This window comes from Crocuta crocuta, unplaced genomic scaffold, assembly GCF_008692635.1.
Source record: "Crocuta crocuta isolate KB4526 unplaced genomic scaffold, BGI_CrCroc_1.0 scaffold156, whole genome shotgun sequence".
Taxonomy (NCBI): domain Eukaryota; kingdom Metazoa; phylum Chordata; class Mammalia; order Carnivora; family Hyaenidae; genus Crocuta; species Crocuta crocuta.
The window spans coordinates 421,320-440,909 of record NW_027531308.1 but is presented as its reverse complement, the minus strand read 5'-3'; the positions used below and the strand labels follow the sequence as shown (position 1 = coordinate 440,909).

General features: G+C 51.8%; 2 protein-coding genes across 2 annotated transcripts; one reads left to right on the top strand and one right to left on the bottom strand.

Moving 5' to 3' along the window:
• The first annotated feature begins 1,625 nt into the window (after positions 1-1,625).
• Positions 1,626-11,154, top strand: NUTM1 (NUT midline carcinoma family member 1). The gene is made up of 7 exons (XM_077771646.1): positions 1,626-1,715; positions 3,339-4,029; positions 5,968-6,096; positions 7,173-7,312; positions 7,832-8,118; positions 8,388-8,504; positions 8,847-11,154. The coding sequence occupies exons 1-7, from the start codon at positions 1,700-1,702 to the stop codon at positions 10,884-10,886; spliced, it is 3,420 nt and encodes a 1,139-aa protein (XP_077627772.1). The 5' UTR covers positions 1,626-1,699; the 3' UTR covers positions 10,887-11,154.
• A 582-nt stretch (positions 11,155-11,736) lies between these two features.
• On the bottom strand, positions 11,737-19,584 carry LPCAT4 (lysophosphatidylcholine acyltransferase 4). The gene is made up of 14 exons (XM_077771665.1): positions 19,469-19,584; positions 18,032-18,174; positions 17,507-17,727; positions 17,021-17,133; positions 16,837-16,897; positions 16,483-16,541; positions 16,261-16,295; positions 15,663-15,717; positions 15,439-15,521; positions 15,052-15,177; positions 14,383-14,515; positions 13,147-13,245; positions 12,665-12,821; positions 11,737-12,392 (listed from the first exon to the last, which is right to left on the bottom strand). The coding sequence occupies exons 1-14, from the start codon at positions 19,580-19,582 to the stop codon at positions 12,238-12,240; spliced, it is 1,554 nt and encodes a 517-aa protein (XP_077627791.1). The 5' UTR covers positions 19,583-19,584; the 3' UTR covers positions 11,737-12,237.
• Between the last annotated feature and the right edge of the window lie 6 nt (positions 19,585-19,590).

The following is a 19,590-nucleotide window of genomic DNA, read 5'->3' as shown; positions in this document are numbered from 1 at the left end:
AGAAGGGGGAGAACTAGTGCAGGATTTGGCCCAGTTGCAACCCGGTTGCAACCTTGCAGGCGTTGTCTTCTTCTAGTTGCAACTTTGCAGGAGTTCTGAGATGCGTGGAGTGTGCCCACTGTGTGCAAGACAGTGCTAGGAATTAGAGGGGGGGTAGAAATGGATATGGCTTGAACACTGATTAATAGAATCCTGTCTTTATATCGAGACGCACACCCATTTCACAGGCCGTGGGTTTCTAGTGCCTGGAGAAACAAAGGCTCGAGGATTCAGAGCCCCTTTACCTTAGGGTAGAAGAAGAAAGTTTTCTTCCCTCCCCTCTTTTACGTCCGGTTCACCCGCCCTGTTTCAAAGTATTGGCGGTAAAGAGTGCATGATGGGTATCCGATATTATGTACAGCGAAGAGAGCGTGAAGTTATTTTATGAAACTGGTGAAGTAGATTTTAGTGGTCGAACCAAGATTTAAACTCAGGTTTCTAACACAAATTCAGCGCTCTAATAGTGGTGAGTAGCTAATAATAGAATAATAAGATGCACCTCCTAGAGTTACTTAGAATTTTTATTTCGAACGTAGAAATTCTCTTTATAGGACTCTGGTTTTAAAAGAGTGAGAGTTGGAACCCAGATATCATTGCAGAGATGATCATTGCAGTATTATTTATAATGGCAAAGACATTGGCACATAGGTGAATTTTATAATGGAGAAAAACCTGAAAGCTTTCCTCTTTTTTTTAAAGAATAATCTTTTATTTACTTGTAGTTGCATCAAATATCTCTGCAAAATTTCATAAGAAACATACTATTGGTTTCCTCTGAGATAAAGAACTTGGTTCCAAAAACAAAATAAAGAGAAGAGAGGGAGACAGAAACAGAGAAAGAAAGAAACAGAGAAAGAAAGAGCTCAGCTCCAGAGAATAGGGATGGGAGGGAGTCTTGCTATATATTCCATTTTGCATAGTTTGAATTTTGAACCATGCTGATGTATTACCCATTTCAAAAAATAAAAATTATTTAACAAAAATTTTAAACAACAAAGTAACTTAACAAAAAGAAGGACTTTTTGGTTTTGGAATTTTAGGCTCAATGGCAGTTTTTGATAGAGTGGTGCTTTTCAGCCAAGGGGTAAGGCTGAACCTTCTGCAGATTGCAGACCTGATGGTAGTGGACTGTTTGGGAATGCCGGGACAGCTTTTTAAGGAAATGATATGCATATAGCCAATCAAACACCCTGATTTTCTGAGACAATCCTCATTTCAAACATTGTTTCTTTTCTCCTTAAGTACACAGACTCTATGCTCTGAGTTTGGTTTAAAAAATATAGCCAACATTGAATTAAGTCAAGTCTCTGCCACAGCCTGCTATTAATAGGAAGTCAGTTACAGAACTCGGTGGGAATGAAGGGCACAAAACTGTATAGATTGGCGAAGAAATATACAGGTAACCAAGATGTAAAACTTGTAATAATGGGAATCAGAAAGAATTTACAAATTGCCCTAAAGAGATGCACAAAAATTGTGTTGCCATACNTGCAGAATGCCTTGAGTTCTAGATTCTAGTTCTGTTTTGATCTGATCTTTATCTTCCCTCCCTTGGATCCTTGTGTATCTCCTGGGGCCAGGTTGCTCTCTGGGTCCTGAATCTGACTGGCTCATTCTGGAAGCTTCCACACAGCCACAGTTGGACCCCAAACCTGAGAGGATGGCTTCAGATGGAGGTAAGTCTGCAAGTGATGGGGCATGTCCTGGCTACCTGCCCATATCCTTGGGGGTTCATATTTGACGTTTTACCTGGGGACCAGCTTTTGGGGCTATCCTAGGGGGATGTGAGAGCTCTAGGCCCCAGCAAAGTCATCCATCTTGGGGAGGCTGGGGAAGGAGATTGTGCTATTATCTCCAAGCTTAGGGATGAAGAGAGCCTCCCGGGAGGTAAATCAAAGCCCCTCAGAGGAAAGTTAGCAACTCATTTCCCTGGAAGAGGAACCCCCTTCAACATGTGTTTGTGTAGTTGGGTTATGTGTGGTGCAGATAGCAGAGAGGGCTCAAGGGGAAGGTCCAGGTTCCTGTGTCTTCTTTAGGCGATTGGAGTCTGCTTTAGAATTTTGTCCTGAGAGTACTGGGCTGGAGCCACTCTCCATCTTATTGAGTGAGGTGGGTGGAGGGAGACCTTAGCTGGAAAACTATTCCGCTGGGTTATCTGTTGCCTTGTCTGTAGAGAAATGTCCTCCCCAAAGCTAGACTGGAAGGTACTATATAAGTGCCTCTGCTCAGAGCCTTATGACTCCTCCTTGCCCTAGAGGTGGCTTCTCTTCCAGTTCAAGGAAGCAGTTTTCCTTGATTTCCCTCTGGAGTTGGGTAACTCCAACCAGAATGAAAGCTGGGGCTTCCCTGAGATGCTCTGTTTTTCTACCTTTTGTGGAACCCAGGCCTCAGACATAACTCACCGTCCACAAGTGGTGAAAGACTCCTGGCCCTCTGCTGTGTGGTCTAGATGATGAGTTTCATATTCCATGTCTCCTTCGTGGTCAGGAAGCAGAAGTGGAGTGTTGTTAATTTGCCACTGGGATCTATTTATTAGAGGGGGAGGAGAGTTGTAGGAAATTAGGCAAATGGTCTTCTATCATTATAATGAAAAATCCTAAGAGACACAGGTCCTGATTAATTAAGTACACATTTTATGTATTTTCCTTGGTCCCTTTGACTAGAGTCCACATAGCTCTTCATCCGCAGGTACTGTGTTTCACACTTCACGGTCTGTGCCTTGTTCCTAGTGGACTCTAAATGTCTGCTATTAGGAGTTCCAGGCAGGACCATGGAGAGTCTACATCACCAAATTTTAGCATGTGCAGCAGTTCCTCTGGGAACCTCCCTTCTTGCACAGCCCTCCCCTCACCCATGTCCTGGTCCTTATCTCTAGTCATTCCTAGCTGTTACATAACAAAATTTCTGGAAACCAGACATCTAATCCACACACCTTCTCCAGGGAACAGTGCTTCTGTGAGTGGTGGCAGGGACCACAGAGTAGCTGGGAACAGGGCGCGGGTGGTTTAAGTGTGTTTGGAGTGGGTGAGAATAAGAGATGTACTTGTATGCTGGGTGGCACGTGTTATGGGCCTAAGGGTCACTGCACCTTCTCTAGTAAGAGAATTCTCAAATAGGAGCAAGGGACAGCAAAATCACTTGCGGGACATTTGCAGACTATGCCAGTTCCCCGCCATAGCCCCTCTCTCACCTGTTGAGAATCAGTGCTTTGATTGTGCAGGGATTAAATGGAGCTCTGGTGACCTACTTCTGACCTCCTTTTTTCCTACTCCATTCCCTCTTTTTCTTTGTCTCAACAGCATCTCCATTGCCAGGACCAGATATGACCTTGAAACCCGGTGCCACCCTGTCTTCTTTGACTGCACTTCCCTTTCCCCAACCTGCTTCTGGCCCACCAGACCAGCCACTCTGGGAGCAGCCTCCCATTCCTTCAGCATTCTCTCCAGGCAACCCTCTGGTGCTCTCTGCTCTCCCCAGCCCATTGCTGGTGACAGGGGATGGGGAACCTGGCCCCACTGGGGCTGGAGTCATTGTCAAAGTCAAGACAGAAGTGGGGCCCGCCGAGCCCTCTCAAACTCAAAACTTTATCCTTACTCAGCCAGCCCTCAACTGGATTGCCTCAAGCAATCCCTGCGGGGACCCCGAGGGTCCTCCCCCTCAGTTCATGACAGCTGCTAACATGAAGGCCCTTCTGCCCACTAAGGCTGTTGGGGTCAGCCAGGAAGGCTTCCTGGGCCTTCCTGCTCAGGCTCCACCACCAGCTGCCCAACTCACCCCCATTGTGTCCCCTGAGAAGGCTTGGCCAGAGCCACATGGGGCAACCAGAGAAGGAGGTCCTTTGGCCACCCAATCCAAGCCCTCACTGGGTGACCTCTCCTATACCTCCAAAGGTGTGTATGAGAACTTCCAACGCTGGCAGCGCTACAAAGCCTTGGCTCGGAAGCACTTATCTCAAAGTCCTGATGTGGAAGCCCTTTCCTGTTTTCTTATGTAAGTGGGGAGATCAGACATGGATTATCCTAGTGCTTTTAAACAAGGAGGGATTCGGGGTGGACAAGAGGTGAGGCTATTTGGGAATACGGGAAGGCAAGTCATGAAGGTGCTAGAGATGCTGTGAGAATGAAAAAGCATAACGATGATGATGATGATCCTCTTTATGCACTTTCCAGGGAGAACAGGCTTTCAGGTGTCTTCTCTGAAGTGATCCTCACAACCCTGTGGGTTGAAGCAGGCATTTTTATGTGGTCTTCATTTATAGATGAGAAGACTGGAGCTCAGAGGTTCCCTGTCATAAAGCGAGGAGCTATGGGTGGAGCTGAGGTCTCCGACACTAAGTACAGGGACCTCCCATTCTGTTTTTTTACCGCCCAACATCGAGTTGAGCCATCCAAACCAGCAGCATGAGTGCTGGGCCCTGACCCTTCCTGGAGGAGTGGAGGACGATGTGGGGCCTGGCGAAGGACCTTGTGTGTGCCACCCTCGCCCCTACCACCCCCTATTTTAGCCACAGTTCAAGTTGAACTAGGGAGGTGGTAGAGCTTGCCTAGGGATCAATGGCCTAGGCTCCACTGCTTGCTAGATTGGTGATCCTGGGCCCGACATTTAGTATCTTTGCCCTCAGTTTTCTCATCTAGAAAGGGGACGATTATACTTACTCGAGGAGGTTGCTAAGAAGATGAATTAGTATCTGTGAAGTACCTAGCAGAGTGCCTGGCACAGAGAATGCTTCATTAAGTGGTAGCTGCTATTATTATTACTATCATTATTAAAACAGGACAATCTAGAAGAGGAAAAGAATTCACAAAAGGCCATAATGTCTATGTGAGGGGATGCTTAGCCAAGGACCCTGGGTGCCATGGGCAGTCTGTTGTGTTTATAAAGCAGAGTCATTAGCTAGCCATCTGAGGAATTTTCTCTTCTTCCCACCCAGACCCACAGCTGCTCTTAAATGCACTTCACTCTCAACATTTTGTGTAAACCACTATATAACACATACCACACTTTACTGGACTTAAAATACAGGTACATTGTTCTCTCCATCACTCACCGCCTAAAGGAACCTCCCTTTCCACCCTGACTCTGGAGTGAATAAATCAAGAGCCGCCCCCAAGTCCTTGGTGTAGATCAGCTTACCAGTGTCCTGATTTCTCCAGACAGCTCTGAGTTCTCTTGGAGCCTGGCAGACTGGATTTCTAATGCGTGGCCTCCTCCTGCTTCCCATGCTCAGGGGCTCTGGGCAGGGTCTCCTGCACAATGCAGTTCAGACCCTCTGCAACAGTCGCCCAGGAAGCTAGTAAAACCCTCAGTCCTGGGGCGCTGGAATCCATAGTTATAACAAGCGTCACCAGGTGATTGTGGGCACAGTGCTTGAGCGCTCTGGCAAGTCAGAAAGGCAAAAATGAATCATAATATCAATACTTAAAGAGTATTGATATTTGACTGTCTGTGAAGGGTGTCCCGGAGGCTAAAAGCACTTAAAAACCAACAAATAAAAACACCACACAACCTTTAATTAGAGATTCATTTGGGTTAGGTAGTGCCTTTTTCTGAAAAGCAAGAGCCTTCAGGCAGGGGTAAGCCTACTTTATAACAAATCCATTAATTTAATAACATGAGTGCACTTTCTTCCTCATGTTTAGTTGAGGACAGCACTGTGATAATTAAAGGTGGTTGATCTCAAAAGGTGGGGAGCAGAGCCAATAATCTGATTTTGCATGAGATTTGAACACTTCAGTGGGAAGTCCAGTGTGGGAGAGGATGGATGGGGAAGTTGGGGGTCTGGAAGTCTAACTGGAGGTGGAATGTGACAAGGATTGGGGGGCAAGTTGGATCTGCTGAGGGGACAAGGTATGCGTTGAGGTGTCTGTCAGGACAGGTGGATGGAGGGGCATGCATTGTAGACCATGACTCACCCAATGCGGGTTTTAGCCCTGTGCTTCGCTCTCTGGCTCGGCTGAAGCCCACAATGACCCTGGAGGAGGGACTGCCAAGGGCTGTGCAGGAGTGGGAACATACCAGCAACTTTGACCGGATGATCTTCTATGAGATGGCAGAAAAGTGAGTCTGACCACCCCTCATTCTCCTGAGGGGCGCTGTGTAGCTGAGGGATGGGGGCAGGTAAGAGAAGCATGAGTCTGGTGCAGGGGGAATTATTCAAAAGGATGCTAGGAGGAGGGGTGTGGACTAGAATGGGGTCTCTTGATTCTCGCTGCTTCCACCACCTTGACTCTTGGGTTTTCCTGTCCCTTGGAAGCTCTCCTTCCCCCAGATCCTGAATTATATAGGTCCTTCTATTGAAGTTCTTAGAATGGGGTTGGAGCCCAATGGGTATAAAACTTCTTTCCTAAAGGGACCTAGCAACGGGTGGTACGCCCTACTAGGGGGGTTCTTTCCTATCCCACTGACCAGGTAGCAGCAAGTGGCTACTGATGTGGACTTTGAGACCATGTCTTCTCTGGAAAGAGTATATACCTGTGAAGTACTTAGCACAGAAATCATCGACCGTGTTATCCCAGGGAGGGCCTGGTGCTTGCATAGGTTGGTCAAGAGAAGGTCCTGGGTGCCCAGAGTGGTTTCCTGGCTCATATTCCTCATTTCTCCATTATAATCTCCTTAGTTAAAATAACTCTTAAGGACAATGAACTCTTTCCTCCAAAGCTTAGCTTCCATTTCTGACCCCCCAATTTTCTGGACCCATATATCCTAGAATTATTCTTGCAGGGTCCCAGCCCAGCCTCCAGACTCAGATCTCAGTACTGCCTCCTGGTGGGAACTGCCTTGAATTGCAACCCCAGGCCTGGCAGGCTGGCTGGGGGGATCCTGCTAGGCTTTGGCAGAGACCTGACTGGCTTCAACAAGGCTGAATTAATTACTGCTGTGTGCCCTCCATGATGCTGGGCGAGATAGGGTATGAAATAGAAGTGAAAGCCATGGTTCTGTCCTGGAGAAGCTTAACAAGTTCTAGATCATTCATTTCCTTAACATGAAAATGATCCTAAATGATGACTGCACATAAGGGACTTTGTGGAGACCTTGTGAGGTTTCTCCAGAACTGTTATTTGGCCATCTGTGAGCAGCCCCCTCCCATTGTCTGACCTCCTCAGAATTGTCCAGGACTTCCTCACCCTCTGCAGGTTCATGGAGTTTGAGGCTGAGGAGGAGATGCAGATTCAGAACACACAGCTGATGAATGGGTCCTCAGGCCTGCCTCTGGCTGCCCCTCTGAAACTTGATCCTCCAGGGCTCCTGGCCCCTGGGGTTGGCCAGCAGCCAGGTAAGGCTATCCAGTTCCAAATAGGAGCTTTGGGCCCAAGGTTCAAAGGGAGGTGTGCATAGTGCACAGACAAGTCATGGATTAGGGAAGGCATTGTCCTTGCTTCTGTCACTTTCCCTCCAGAGAGTGCCACTGATGTTCCGAACAGGACATCCACACATAGGAGTCTGGGTTCTCCGTTTCCCTTTGTCCTAAACTTTGATCTTGACCAAGGAAACCAACGAGTCTCTAATTGAGACTGTAAATAGATGAGGCACATAATACCTCATCTGCCTAAGAAATGGGGACTGGATCAGAGGACTTCTTGGAATTTCAGAGTTTCCCAGATGCCTCATATAGTGATCCTCTTAGACCTTCTAGCTCCAAAATCTCCCACAGCTGGTGCTGTTTCAGGGCTGATGCAGCCTGTAACCATTTCGGTGCACCCAGGTTGCTACCCTTTACAAACACAAGGTTGGGGGGCAGAAGTCACAGTCTCTGTGCCACCCCCACATTCCTCCTTTCCAACTCTTCCCTCAGTGTACATGCCCAAAAAGGTACCTTCCAAGGCCCGGGCCCCCCGCCGGCGGCAGCGCAAAACCCAGAGGCCTCCGATTCCTGAGGCACCCAAGGAGATTCCACCAGAAGCCGTGAAGGAGTATGCAGACATCATGGAAGGGCTCGTGGGGAGTCACTTGGCCACCGGGGAGTCAGATGGAAAACAGGAAGAGGAAGAGCAGCAGCAGGAGGAGGAAGGGATGTATCCAGATCCAGGCCTCCTGAGCTACATGGATGAGCTTTGTTCTCAGGAGGTCTTTGTCTCCAAGGTGGGCTGGACCTGGGTGTCTAGTTTCTAATAGATCCTGGGGTGGAAACACCAGGGAACCAAAGACTTAGGGTTTTGCCGGAGGCAGTAAGGAATGAGGCTGTCTTCCTGCTGTCTTCCGAGGCTGTGAATGTGCATAGCTGGCAGTGGTCATGGTTCATGACAACCCCAGGGGAGGAGTTGGGGAGATGCGGCTTCTTCTCTAGAGCTTCTTGGCCCACAGGTTACCTCCTGTCAAGTGCTCAGATCACTTTTCCTTCTGTTCTCCAGGTGGAGGCTGTCATTCATCCACGATTTCTGGCAGATCTGCTGTCCCCAGAACAGCAGAGGGATCCGTTGGCCTTAATTGACGAGCTGGAACAAGAAGAGGGACTGAGTCTTGCCCAGGTAAGCCTGGGAGGTAGGAAACAACAGAATAAAAAGCTTGTATGATTTTATACAACTCTACATGCTCTTGGATGGTATGGCTTCTGGAGAGAGCTTCAGAATTGAGGTTTAGGTGCAGATCAAGTAGGCAAGGGATTGTGGGAAACACAGGAAAAGGCAAGTGAGCCTGAGGGGTCAAAGCATGGGAGTAAGGCAGAAAAGAGCCATGGTTGTTTCTGATACCATGACTTCTGCTGCCTGTTTCCATTCCCTGCCCTGTCTAAGTACCATGTCTTCACCACCCCCTCAGCTACTCCTTCTCACAAGCACGTACAGAACAATGTTTGTCCATTCTCCTTGCAGCTGGTCCAGAAGAGACTCCTGGCCTTGGAAGAGGAGGATGCAGAGGCATCTCCTAGTTGTAGTGGAGCTCAATCAGACTCCAGTCCTTCCATTTCTGATGAGGATGAAGATGGAGGTGGGCGGCTTCGGCCCTCACCTGGGCCTCGGGTGGCCGGGAGGAGCACGGTTCGCGTTGGAAAGGCTGCTTTCCCAGCCAGGCGGGCCCGGGAAGTGTGTGGTGGGCAGGAGCGGGCCCTAGATGGCCTGAGGGCGATGCACAGAAATGGGAGTGCTATGCCACCTCCCAGTAGCTGGGACCTGCAGCTAGAACTTCCAGCTGCACAGGGAACTCGAGGGTCCTTCAATGTGGAGAGAAGAGGGCCTGGGAAGGTGACAGATCAAATATGCCCACATCAGGATGACCACCTAGGAGATGCCAGGTCTCCCGGACACTCCCTGGTAGCAGACAGCACTTCTGAGACTCCACCCCTTTGTTGGCAGGAAGGCCCCCAGCTTGAGATGGCTCCCAGTTTGGATGTTGGACTTGCAGAGCTGGCTCCTCTGCAAGAACAGGAGTTAGAAAAGCAGGTCCTGGGGTTGCAGACGGGACAGCAGTTAGGGGGCCTGGGAGTGCTTCCTCAAGGGGAGCAGCTGTTGGCAGTGCCACAGGAAGGCTCTTCAGGAGCCATGTGGGGAGACGCCAGAGGTCCTTCTGTGGTTCAGAGTTATGATCAGAGCTCTTCCCCTAGGGAAGCTGGGGACGGGGATGGGGACAGAGCCTCTCTCAGCCCAGGACTTTGGCTGAGCAGTGAGCTGGAAGCCGTGGGCTTGGAGTTGCCCTTACAAATTGAGGAGGTTATAGAGAACTTCCATGTGAATTCCACTTCCAGGGAATGTGTCGCTGAGCATCAGGGAGGCTACCAGGTGCTGGGCTCCAGAGGCAACATTTCTCTGGGTCCTGAAGAAACCATAGCACCTGGGGAAGGGGGGAGCAGTGCAGTCCCCAGTGGAGGCACGGACAGCACAGCCACTGTGCACAAGAGAAACTATGAAAGCCTGCCGAGACCTCTGAGGGCCAACAGCCCATCCTTGAGGCCTAAAGGAAATGGAGAGCAAAGCCCTGAGGCTACAGGGGATCCCAGTGAGCTGTGGGCTGAAGGCTGCCCCTCGTTGCTGGATAGTAGGATCAGTGCCCCCACACTGGGGGCTCCCAAAGAAATCCTTCAGACTGCATGTCAAGGCAATATCTTTATGCTGGGGACCCAGGGTATCTCCTCCTTCCCCGAGGTCAGCCTAGAGGCGGGGAGTGGGGGCAATTCCATCTCTCCTCTGTTGGAAACCATAGAACATGTCAACATACTAGGTATTAGAGATGCCTATGGCCTCCATCTAGGCGTCAGTGAGGATACCTGCCTGCCCAATTTTAATTCTTATGACCCCCAAGGAGAGCGCAGGGAGGATACTGATGTATCCAAGCCTGAGGACCTTGCTCCCTTACGAGGGAATCAAGAGTCTTATGCAGATGGGACCCCCAAATCAACATCTCCTCACCAGGGCCTTGAAAGCACTTTCTCTAGATGGGGAGCCAGGGATGCCTTAGTTCTGAGAGACGCCTCTCCTGTCAGTGAAACATGCAGCTCAACAGATGGGGCCAAAGGAAAGGAGGAGGAGCAGGAGGAGAAGAAGGAGGATGAGGAACTCGCCAGCTTTGCCTACCTTTTGGCTTCTAAACTTAGCCTGTCTCCCAGGGGGCCTCCCTTCAGTCCTCACTCTGCCTCAGGCCCACCGGCCTCCACGGGAGGGCAGGGGGTCCAGAGAGCATCCAACTCCCACTCTGCTGAGGCGAGGGGCCTTGGCCAGCCTCCATATCCTGTGGCCAAGTCTGGGAAGAGAACGCTCAGTCCAGCTCCTGCTGAAAAGAGCCCTTACCAGGGAGCTGAACTGGGTGTCTCTGGGGAGAAGCCCTTGGCTCTGGAGGTGCCTCGGGCCTCACAGCCCCGTAAGAGGCGGCGTGATACTTTCGTCACTGGCAGAAGGAAGAAACGACGACGCAGCCAGTAGGGGACAGCAGGGCCAAAGGATCCCACCTGCCACTCCCTGGAAGGCGAGGAGGGAGTGGACCCACAATCCACAGTAGATTTCACCCTGGCTGTATACCAACAGGCTGGTTCTCAACCCCAGGTTATTTTGTTGTTCTGCAGAAGTAGTGAGTGTGGGAAGGGAGGTCACACTGGCTAGGCTGAAGGTGGTCCCCTCGGTGGGAGGTGAAGTACCTTTGAAAGAAGTTCTATGGGGAAAAAGAATAAAGATTTTTCTGACTGTTGGAAAATGCTTGCAGTGTGTCCTTGTGTATTCGCGTCTCCGCTGCTAGATGGGGTGAGGTGCTGAAAGGAAGGAAGAAGGTGGAGGTGGCTCCACATTCACCAGATCTAGATACCACTCCCGCCTCCAGCCTTATCGAGGCTCCCTGACAAGCTCCCTGACAAGCTCCGGGAGGGGGAAGTCCCAGTGATCGCTTCATCCCTCCCCTCCTGAGAGCCTGGACTCGATGTTGTGACAGCGCTTCCCAGAACAGGCCAGCATTACCCATCTCCCTTCAAAAATCTGAAAGATGGAAAGACGCTTTTTTTTTTTCTCAACCTGTCAGATCTCTGGGTTAGATGTCCAATTTTCTGAATCTAATTCATGTTCCACAGCACCTTTTTAAGGAGAAGAGGTTGCTTATTCTCCCATTCCTCCCCTCCCCCCGAGGAGGGGCTGGACAGAAGGGACTTCACTGTCTTCATCTCACCCTCTGGCATAAAACCCTCCCGAGCCTGGTCTGAGCTGCAAGGAGGAGACTTGGCTGCTCCTGACACAGCTCTGTGCTCCCACCACGGGAGGGGAAATCATTCTCAGTAGGATTCTTAAATATAAAATGATAGTTAGCTATTTTTTAATTTCTAATGAGGACAGAACAAGAGGGAATAGGCTGAAAAGAGGTTCATAAGGAAGCCTGGTAAAGTGTGCATATATAAGGTTTGACAGCAGGAGGGGAGGATGTGAGATTTGCATGATTTCTGTGCAGGAAAGAGCCCCGTCCCGTCCAACTGGAAGTGAGGATTCATTCAGCCATGGCCAAGAGGACTGACCCTGGGAACCTTTGGGATCTTCCGACGGGCAGCCAACAACCGTTAATCCCTTTCGTTTCCAGCTGATGCCATCAATGTTAACAGCCTTATTTTTTCTTAAATAGATATAGATATATATTTATATATAAAATAGTTTCTTACAAAAAAAAAATACCCAAACAAACAAAAAAACAAAAATCAACTTAAAAAAAAAAAAAACAACAATAACAAAAAACTCAAGCAGGAGCAAACGGGCTTGAGGCACAGGGTAGGCCGAAGGCGAGCTGGGGAGGTTGAGGCGCTCAGTCGCCCTTCTGCTTGGGAGCTTGCACAGTCCCGTTGGCCAGAGCAGTGGGGGTGCGTGGGGATGAGGCATGTGGTTTCTGGGAGGGACGCAGGTAGGTGCTGAAGAGCCTCCCGTGGAGCGGGTCGCGGAGGGAGAAGTCCTGGAACTGACCTGGACGGGTAAGAAAGAGTGAGAAGGGCCAAGGTGGAAAGGTAAAACCATCTAAGAAGGGGGGGAAGAGGGCGGCCAGCTCGTTTTAGGAATTGGTATGTCCCTTCCCTCTCCTTTCTGCTTTACTTCTCAAGTCCCAGCTTCTGTCCTCTCTGCCCTCCCAGCCTCACCTCTCCTATGAGGATCCCCAGCACCGGCCACCGGCCTTTGTTCCCTCCCAGCCTGTGGTGACAGTAGCCCAAGCCCTCTTGGCAGAGGAGGCGATGACTCACAGAGGGAGAGACCTTGGTGGGGTGCCCCCTGGCACAGCTCAGCATGCAAGGTCGCAGCAGCAGGGCAGGGTGACCCCAGCAGCAGGTGCAGGATGGTGCTGAAGCCGTCTTTGTACAGCAGGCGGCCAGGTGCTTCTACTTGCTCCTCCGCAAAGAGCTGGCACAGAAAGGGACAGCAAGTCAAGCACTGTCCTCAGGTCATCGCCCCACACTGCCTTGCGGGTCTGCCTGACAAGCTCCGCTGTCTCCCCTGCCACCCTCACCCTGGCCCTTTCTGCAGAACTGTCAACTTCCCAGCTGCTGCCCTTGCTGTTCCCAGCCAGGCCACGACACAGGGGCGCCGGGGCTCTGCAGCTGAGACAGGGACGCACTGTGGTGCACAGCCAGCACCTGCTATCCAGAAGGTACTGGGAGTAGCACCGCATACAGACCTCTGGGTAGGGTAGGAATGGCCACCACACATCCCTCCACCTTCCTGATACCTCAAAGGCCAGGCGAGTCAGCTCCTCCAGGCTCCTGCCCCCATCCAGAGCCGCCAGAGCCAAGGCCACATCTCTAAAATCCACCAAACCCTTGGCATCCTGGATGGTGAAAGAGAAACCAGGGCACCATGAGGACCAACCCTGTGTCCTCCCTCTTGCCCTGGATTTTGCTCCTCCCTCTTCTCAGCACGAATGGGGATGAACCTGTGTCTGCTTCCCTCAAAACCCTAAGCCCTCAACTCTCCAGGATCCCCAGCATTTCTCTCAGGTCACGCTCAAGCCACCCGCAAGTCACCTGGTGCCAAAGTCTCCTCTAAGGAATCTCCTATGAATCTGAGGAAATCCCTCAGGAATGCTGAAATTACCGTCAAGTTTCTGACAAACCCTAAGCTGGAAAAACTGGTTCTCTTCTGACTCAGTCTATGCTGGAGAACTGGTCCGACAGACTGACGGGGGAACCACTGGCATAATTTCTTACAAAAAGCCCCAAGGAGGATGCCACCACAGGGGAGCCCTGCTATTCAGCTCTCCTAGAGACTAAACAGAGAAACTCCCTTCAGGGACAGTCTGCCCCAAGCTAAGCCATCAGTACACCGGGGCCACTCTGTCCCTCTCTGAAGGAGGGTGAAAGCCATGGTTTGCATTTTAGGCCTAAAAGAGCTCTTTGGGGCCAGTGGTGGTTGTTTGCAAACATTAAGAATCTTTTGGGATTATTATCATTCAACAGGGGAACCTAGTTAAGTCCCAGGAAATACATGGAGTGCCGAAATTCTTGAGATAGTTCAGGAGTCCCCTACAGCAAACAACGGGGCTGTCTTTAAAAAGTACTGCAAAGATCTGAGTCTCCCACTCATCTGTCTAACCTGTCCCATGTTGTCTCCTACACAGGTCACCTTTCCATCCAACCTTCATGACTCTTCCCTGAAACTCACACCGGTGCCTCAAAAGTTCATCTGCTCCTCTATCTTGGATAATCCCTAAAGTGGCTTCAAAAACTTACAGACCTCACTGACTGATTATTTCTCCACTGTTCCCTCCCACAATGATTAAAACATTGTTCCTCAATGCACTCTATAAAAAACAAATCCCCCAGAGGACCTCAGGAGATGGCCACCCAGCAGTGCAGATTCCAAACTGGCCACCCATGGGGCCAACTGGATAGTGTCCTGAAGCCCTGAGCACATCAGCCTGGAGGGCAGGGCCTGGGCTCTGGCCTCTGTGTCCCAGCTTCTTTACCTGCTGAAAGTAGCTGAAGGCTCCAGCCACCGTGTGGGGGTCAGAGAGCTGTAGCTGCCTGGCAAACTCTTCCTGGCTGATCATTCGACTCCGGCCTGGCTCTGCCCCAGCGTCCACATGGCCAGGGGACAGCCTACAACAGAATTGTTGCAGGCAGACAGCTCACTCAGCTTCTTCCTGGACACACCACCTTGGCCCCCAGCCCCCCACCACAGACACATCTGGTGTTTTCCCAAGATGGACTCTTACTCATAGTCCCCTGAGAGCCATTCCTCCTTCTCTCACCGGGGTTATTACAACTTTCTCTTTCTTTTTCCCAACTCTTTTACTCTTCCTCTACCTTCTCTCTTATTTGTTTTTTAAGACTTTCCTTCCTGGGGCGCCCAGGTGCCTCCATCGGTTGAGTATCTGATTCTTGATTTCGGCTCAGGTCACGATCTCATGGTTGTGGGATTCAGCCCCAAGTTGGGCTCTGCACTGAGTGTGAAGCCTGCTTGGGATTTCCTCTCTCTCCCCCTCCCCCGCCACTGGCTCTCTTTCACTTTCTCTCAAAATAAACAAACGTTAAAAAAAGAAAAAAAAAAGCTTTCTTTCCTACTTTCCATTTCTCCCTCTTTTTTTCTACCTATAAGTGACACTGCCCATACTCTTATGTTCAAGGTCACTTACCCAGCCTTCCGAAGCACCTTTCTCAGTTCCCAGAGCTGGGGCTCCAGGGCTACCTTCAGCCGGCCCACCACAATCACAGGCAAGCTCCCTACAAACTCACACTCGGTGGCTGGAATGCCCAGGGCCCTAGAGGATGAAGAGTAATGGAAAGGAGGGGGGGGTGGTGAGGAAGAAGACTCTTCTGAGGGTTCACTACCAAGGAGTCTAGGCTGCTGAGCAGGGAGAGGAGACCACGCCCCTTTAACTGCCCCCACCCAGGTATCACCTGTTCGAGTCCATCCCACTGCCCACTCCCCCATCTCTGCCTTGGAACCTCACCCCTCCGCCCCTCCTGTGGTTCCTATGCCCTGTGTATCTGCTCCAGGAAATATTCTGTGGGACACTCACTGTGCCATAACCCTCTGGACATTGTTGGCATAGAGGGTGGGGTTCCTGCTCTCCTCTGGGGTGGGGTGGTACACAGGGAGGAACTGAAACACACACATCCACTTGTCATCAGGACCTCAGAGCTATGGGTGATCACTCCCACCCTCTTTCCCCTTCAGGGGTCAGCCAATGTCCATTCCCCTAGGCCACCCATGGTGGTGGCAGGAGGGTGAGGGGGGTCATACCTCCACGTCCACGATGCTGCAGGGCTGAGAGGCTGTGAGCCAGAGGACTTTGAGTCTAAGAGAACAGAGACCGCAGATGCTCACCAATCTGTAACTAGGGGTCTTCCCACACTGAGGAGGGGAGTGGGAAAGTTCTGTCTACTCCTATAAAAATGGACTCCTAACCAGTCAGCTGGGCGAGTATGAAGTTGGGAGACAGAGGAAGGACCAGAAGGTGGTAGGGAAAGAGAGAGCACCATACGCATATGCCCGAGGAAGAAGTGCCAGAGACATGTGAGTGACTGCAGAAAAGGTGAGGCAAATCTGCTGGTTTTCAGGAAGGGAGGACTGAGGGAGAAGATCGCTCAGAAACACAGGACAGGATATTAAAAGGAGCTAGGATCACAGCAGGAATGATTAGGTGGGATGGCTGAAAGCACTTCCAGGCTGTATCAGGGGATCAGAACAAAACAGGGAAATGGGCACCCTTCTCTAGAGTCCTCTCGATCGAGAATGAAGAAGGCCCATTTGCCTTGTCTGGAGATTGGAAGGTGGGCCAGGAATTCTCTGATGGGCCCTGGTCCCCACCCTCACCCCAGGAAAGAGCACCAAGACTTACACTCCAGGGCCCCTCCATGCCCAGCTGGTGGTATCCTACAGGAGAAGCAGAGGTGAGGGGAGAAAGGGATTACTTTTCTTCCCTGGGAGCTGGCCCATCCTCCTTGGGCAGAGCACCCCAGCCCCCCAGTCCCATATGCACATCCCACCATGACACTCAAGGTTTTTACTGACGCCCATTTAGGGTGGATCTGTGTGCCCCACCCACCATTCTTAGACTCACCAGACTGTTGGGGTATCGGATGAGGACAGGTTGCACAGGAACCCCTGCGATGAAGGCTCCTGAATCCCATTTCCACCCCCCACCCCCCAGGCAGAGGTTAGTTCATTCAGGTAGCTGGAAGGCATTAAGTGGTGGGGTCTGGGATGGTCTGAAATGACACCTGGCCTTACTCCATTTCATGGATAAGTTTCCTCCGGACTCCTGGAGACTTTTCAGGGTTAGCTAGGAAGTCTCCCATCTCTCTTCCCTACCATGCCCTCCCCACTCCACTTCTGGGGTTGGTCCAGACTCCCTCTCCAAATCTGGGGCTCTTTTTTTTTCTCCTATCTTATCACCCACTATCATTTTATTCACCTGGTTTGAATTTAAGCAAAGCCTTCTTGTTGGAACAGGTGCCCTCAGGAAAGAATAATACCTGGGGGGATGAAAAAAAAACCAAGGGACCAGAATGAGGTGGGAGAGCCTGAAGGGGAGAAAGGAGAGAGAAGCCTCTTTGGGAGCACATAAAAGGCCAGAAGCTCTGGAGACCCTTACCCACCTGGGGCCACTTGCCTCCTGAGGTAGCCCGCCTTCGGACCTCCTCCACTACTCTGCGTCGAGAAGCCGGGTCGTGCCGGGATACTAGGATGGCTTGGTTGAAGCGAAGAAGGGCTGAGGTCCGGAAAGGATACAAGGAATCATTTGGGTCCTACCTAGGGGCATTAACACCTGCAGCTTCCCCTCCCTCAACAGTATGGAAATGCTTCTCCGTTATCTCTTTGCCCCAGGGACACTCCTTTTATTGTCTGTTGTCCTTTAGGAAACTGATCAGAGATCCCTCCAACCCTGTAAGCACCAGGCCTCCTAATCTGAGGAGGGTGGTCCACAAAAAGTGTCCATTTGCATCTCATTTGCCACCATCAGTCTGTATCCCTTCTAACTTCTCCCTTTCCCTTGGAGGCCAGTTCTCTCCACAGCATCTCTGATTCTTGTTTGTTCAGAGCGGTCATCTCTCCCCTGCACCCCTCTTCCTAAGCTCTCTCACCTCCAATGACAGGCACGGAAAGGTTCTCAGCTCGGGACACAACCTTGGGCAGGTCACAGGGCAGGAGAACAATGGGGTCGAAGAAAGTCGAGTGGGGAGCGGCAACAAGGACGGGGGCTTGAAGGCGAGAGGCTCGCTGGCCCCGGACTCGAATTCGAAGGAAGCCCAGCAGGAAAAAGAGCAGGCGGCTGAGACCCAGCACCCCATTGTGGCACACGGTCCTGCGGGACAAGGCTCGCCATTAGCAGAGGCAGGGATTCCGTCCCTCCTCTCACTCACCCCCAGGCTTGGGCACCCAGAAAAGCAGCTGCCCTTCTTTTGACCTCAATCGTCTGCCTACCCTGGGACACATCGGGGCGCCTCACGTACAGGTGCCATCCTGGGACCAGGTCTGAGCCTGGCTGGCTCATCTTGCCTACCTGGGATGCGTCGCAGAGCTTCCGAACCCGCCCTTCTTGTCTTCCGAACGGGTAACAGGGAAGAGAAGTGAGAAGAAGGGTCTCTGGGGGCTGACCCCCCACTTACTTTCTCCATCCTGTAATTGGTTCCTGAAGCTGCTCCTCGGTAAGACCAGCTACTTGCAGCCAGGCAAAGGGCCAGAGGAGAAAAAGGACGATAAAGGCCAGAAGCACTCGGATGGGGGCCAGTAGTGCCCCCAGGATGCAGAACTGCAGAGGGTGGGAGAGAATGGCACTTCAGGACGGGGAGACGCTCTCCCCCCTGCTTCCCTTCTCCCATAAGGATGGAACTGAGAGCCGTCGCCCCCTGTAAATCAGGAGACAGGTGGTGTGGGAATACAAGAGGGATTGGAATGCAAGAGAGATAAAGGTATCAGTAAGGGCTAAAGGGTTACAGATTAATAGGATTAGGGGCCTCATTAATAGGATCGGAACCAAACGTTTTAAATCTTTCAGTTGGTCCCCACCCTACCTACAAAGTCGTAAAATGCATCTGGCACTTGATAAGGCTGTTAAAAGCACTTAATGATAACCCCTACGGAAGCGCCCAGCACAGTGCTTGATGTAGCGTAGGCTGGAGAGAGTCCCTCCCCCACGTCGCATTCCATAAATAGCTACTCTGTCCAACAGAAGCCAGGTGCACAGTTCCTTCTACTTTGGCCCTGGGAGGTGGAGAGTTGAAACCGACAGAGGTCCACTTTTTAGGCCCAGGCCAGCCTAGTGCAACTCACCAGTACACCCCTAGGGCTGGAGGATGGGGAAGCAAGAGAGCTTGGCCCTACTCCGCAGGGTAGGGGTTGCCAGGAGCCAGGGTGACTCCTTGGGCTGCCCTAGGGAGAGCTCAGGTAAACAAACCGAGCCCCGGGAGCCAGCCCTCCAGGGCCGTGAGGGCCGCAGAGACCTTGGACACTCCCTTCCCGCACCCTTCCCCAGTTCCCCCAAGGCTGGCGCGGCCCTCCACTTCCTGTAGCCTGCCCCCTTCTCAGCCTCCCTACCCCCCACCAGGAGGTGCTGGAGGGCGCGGGGGGGGGGGGGGGGGGGGTAGGAGTGTGAAAGGGGGGGGGTTGGAGATGGGCACAGGGGCGCAGGCTCTGGAAACCTCTTCCCTCTAATTCAGAGCCTCCGAGAAGCACTCAGTACGCCCCCACCCGCCACCCCGGCTTTCCGTAGCCTCCACCTCCATCCTAGTTCATCGGCCTCCGCAGGGTGTAAACCGCATTCCCCAGTATCCTCCACCTCCCCTACCCCCGGGTCCTCTGCAGTCCTCCATTCTCACTCTGTCAATTTTTCCACACCTTCGAGCTACCCATCGCCCAATCCCGCGCCCTCTCCAAGGACTCCTCGCCCATCCACTGCCGCCCCCACGTGTGCTCCCCCGAACTCCCGCCCTGCAAGCCTCTCACCCACCTCTTTTCCGGATCCCCATCCCCATCTCTGCCTGGCCTTTAAACGGCCTCCTTTTCCTACCCCCACCGGTCCTCCCGACGCCCCTCGCTCACTTTACCTTAACCCTCTGGAGGCGGGAGAGGTGTAACTCATGCACGAAGGGGTTGGGGGACGTCGGGGGTCCTGGGGTAGGGTCGAGGGGGGACCAGTCCCCCGGACCTCCCTGGCTCATAGCGGCGG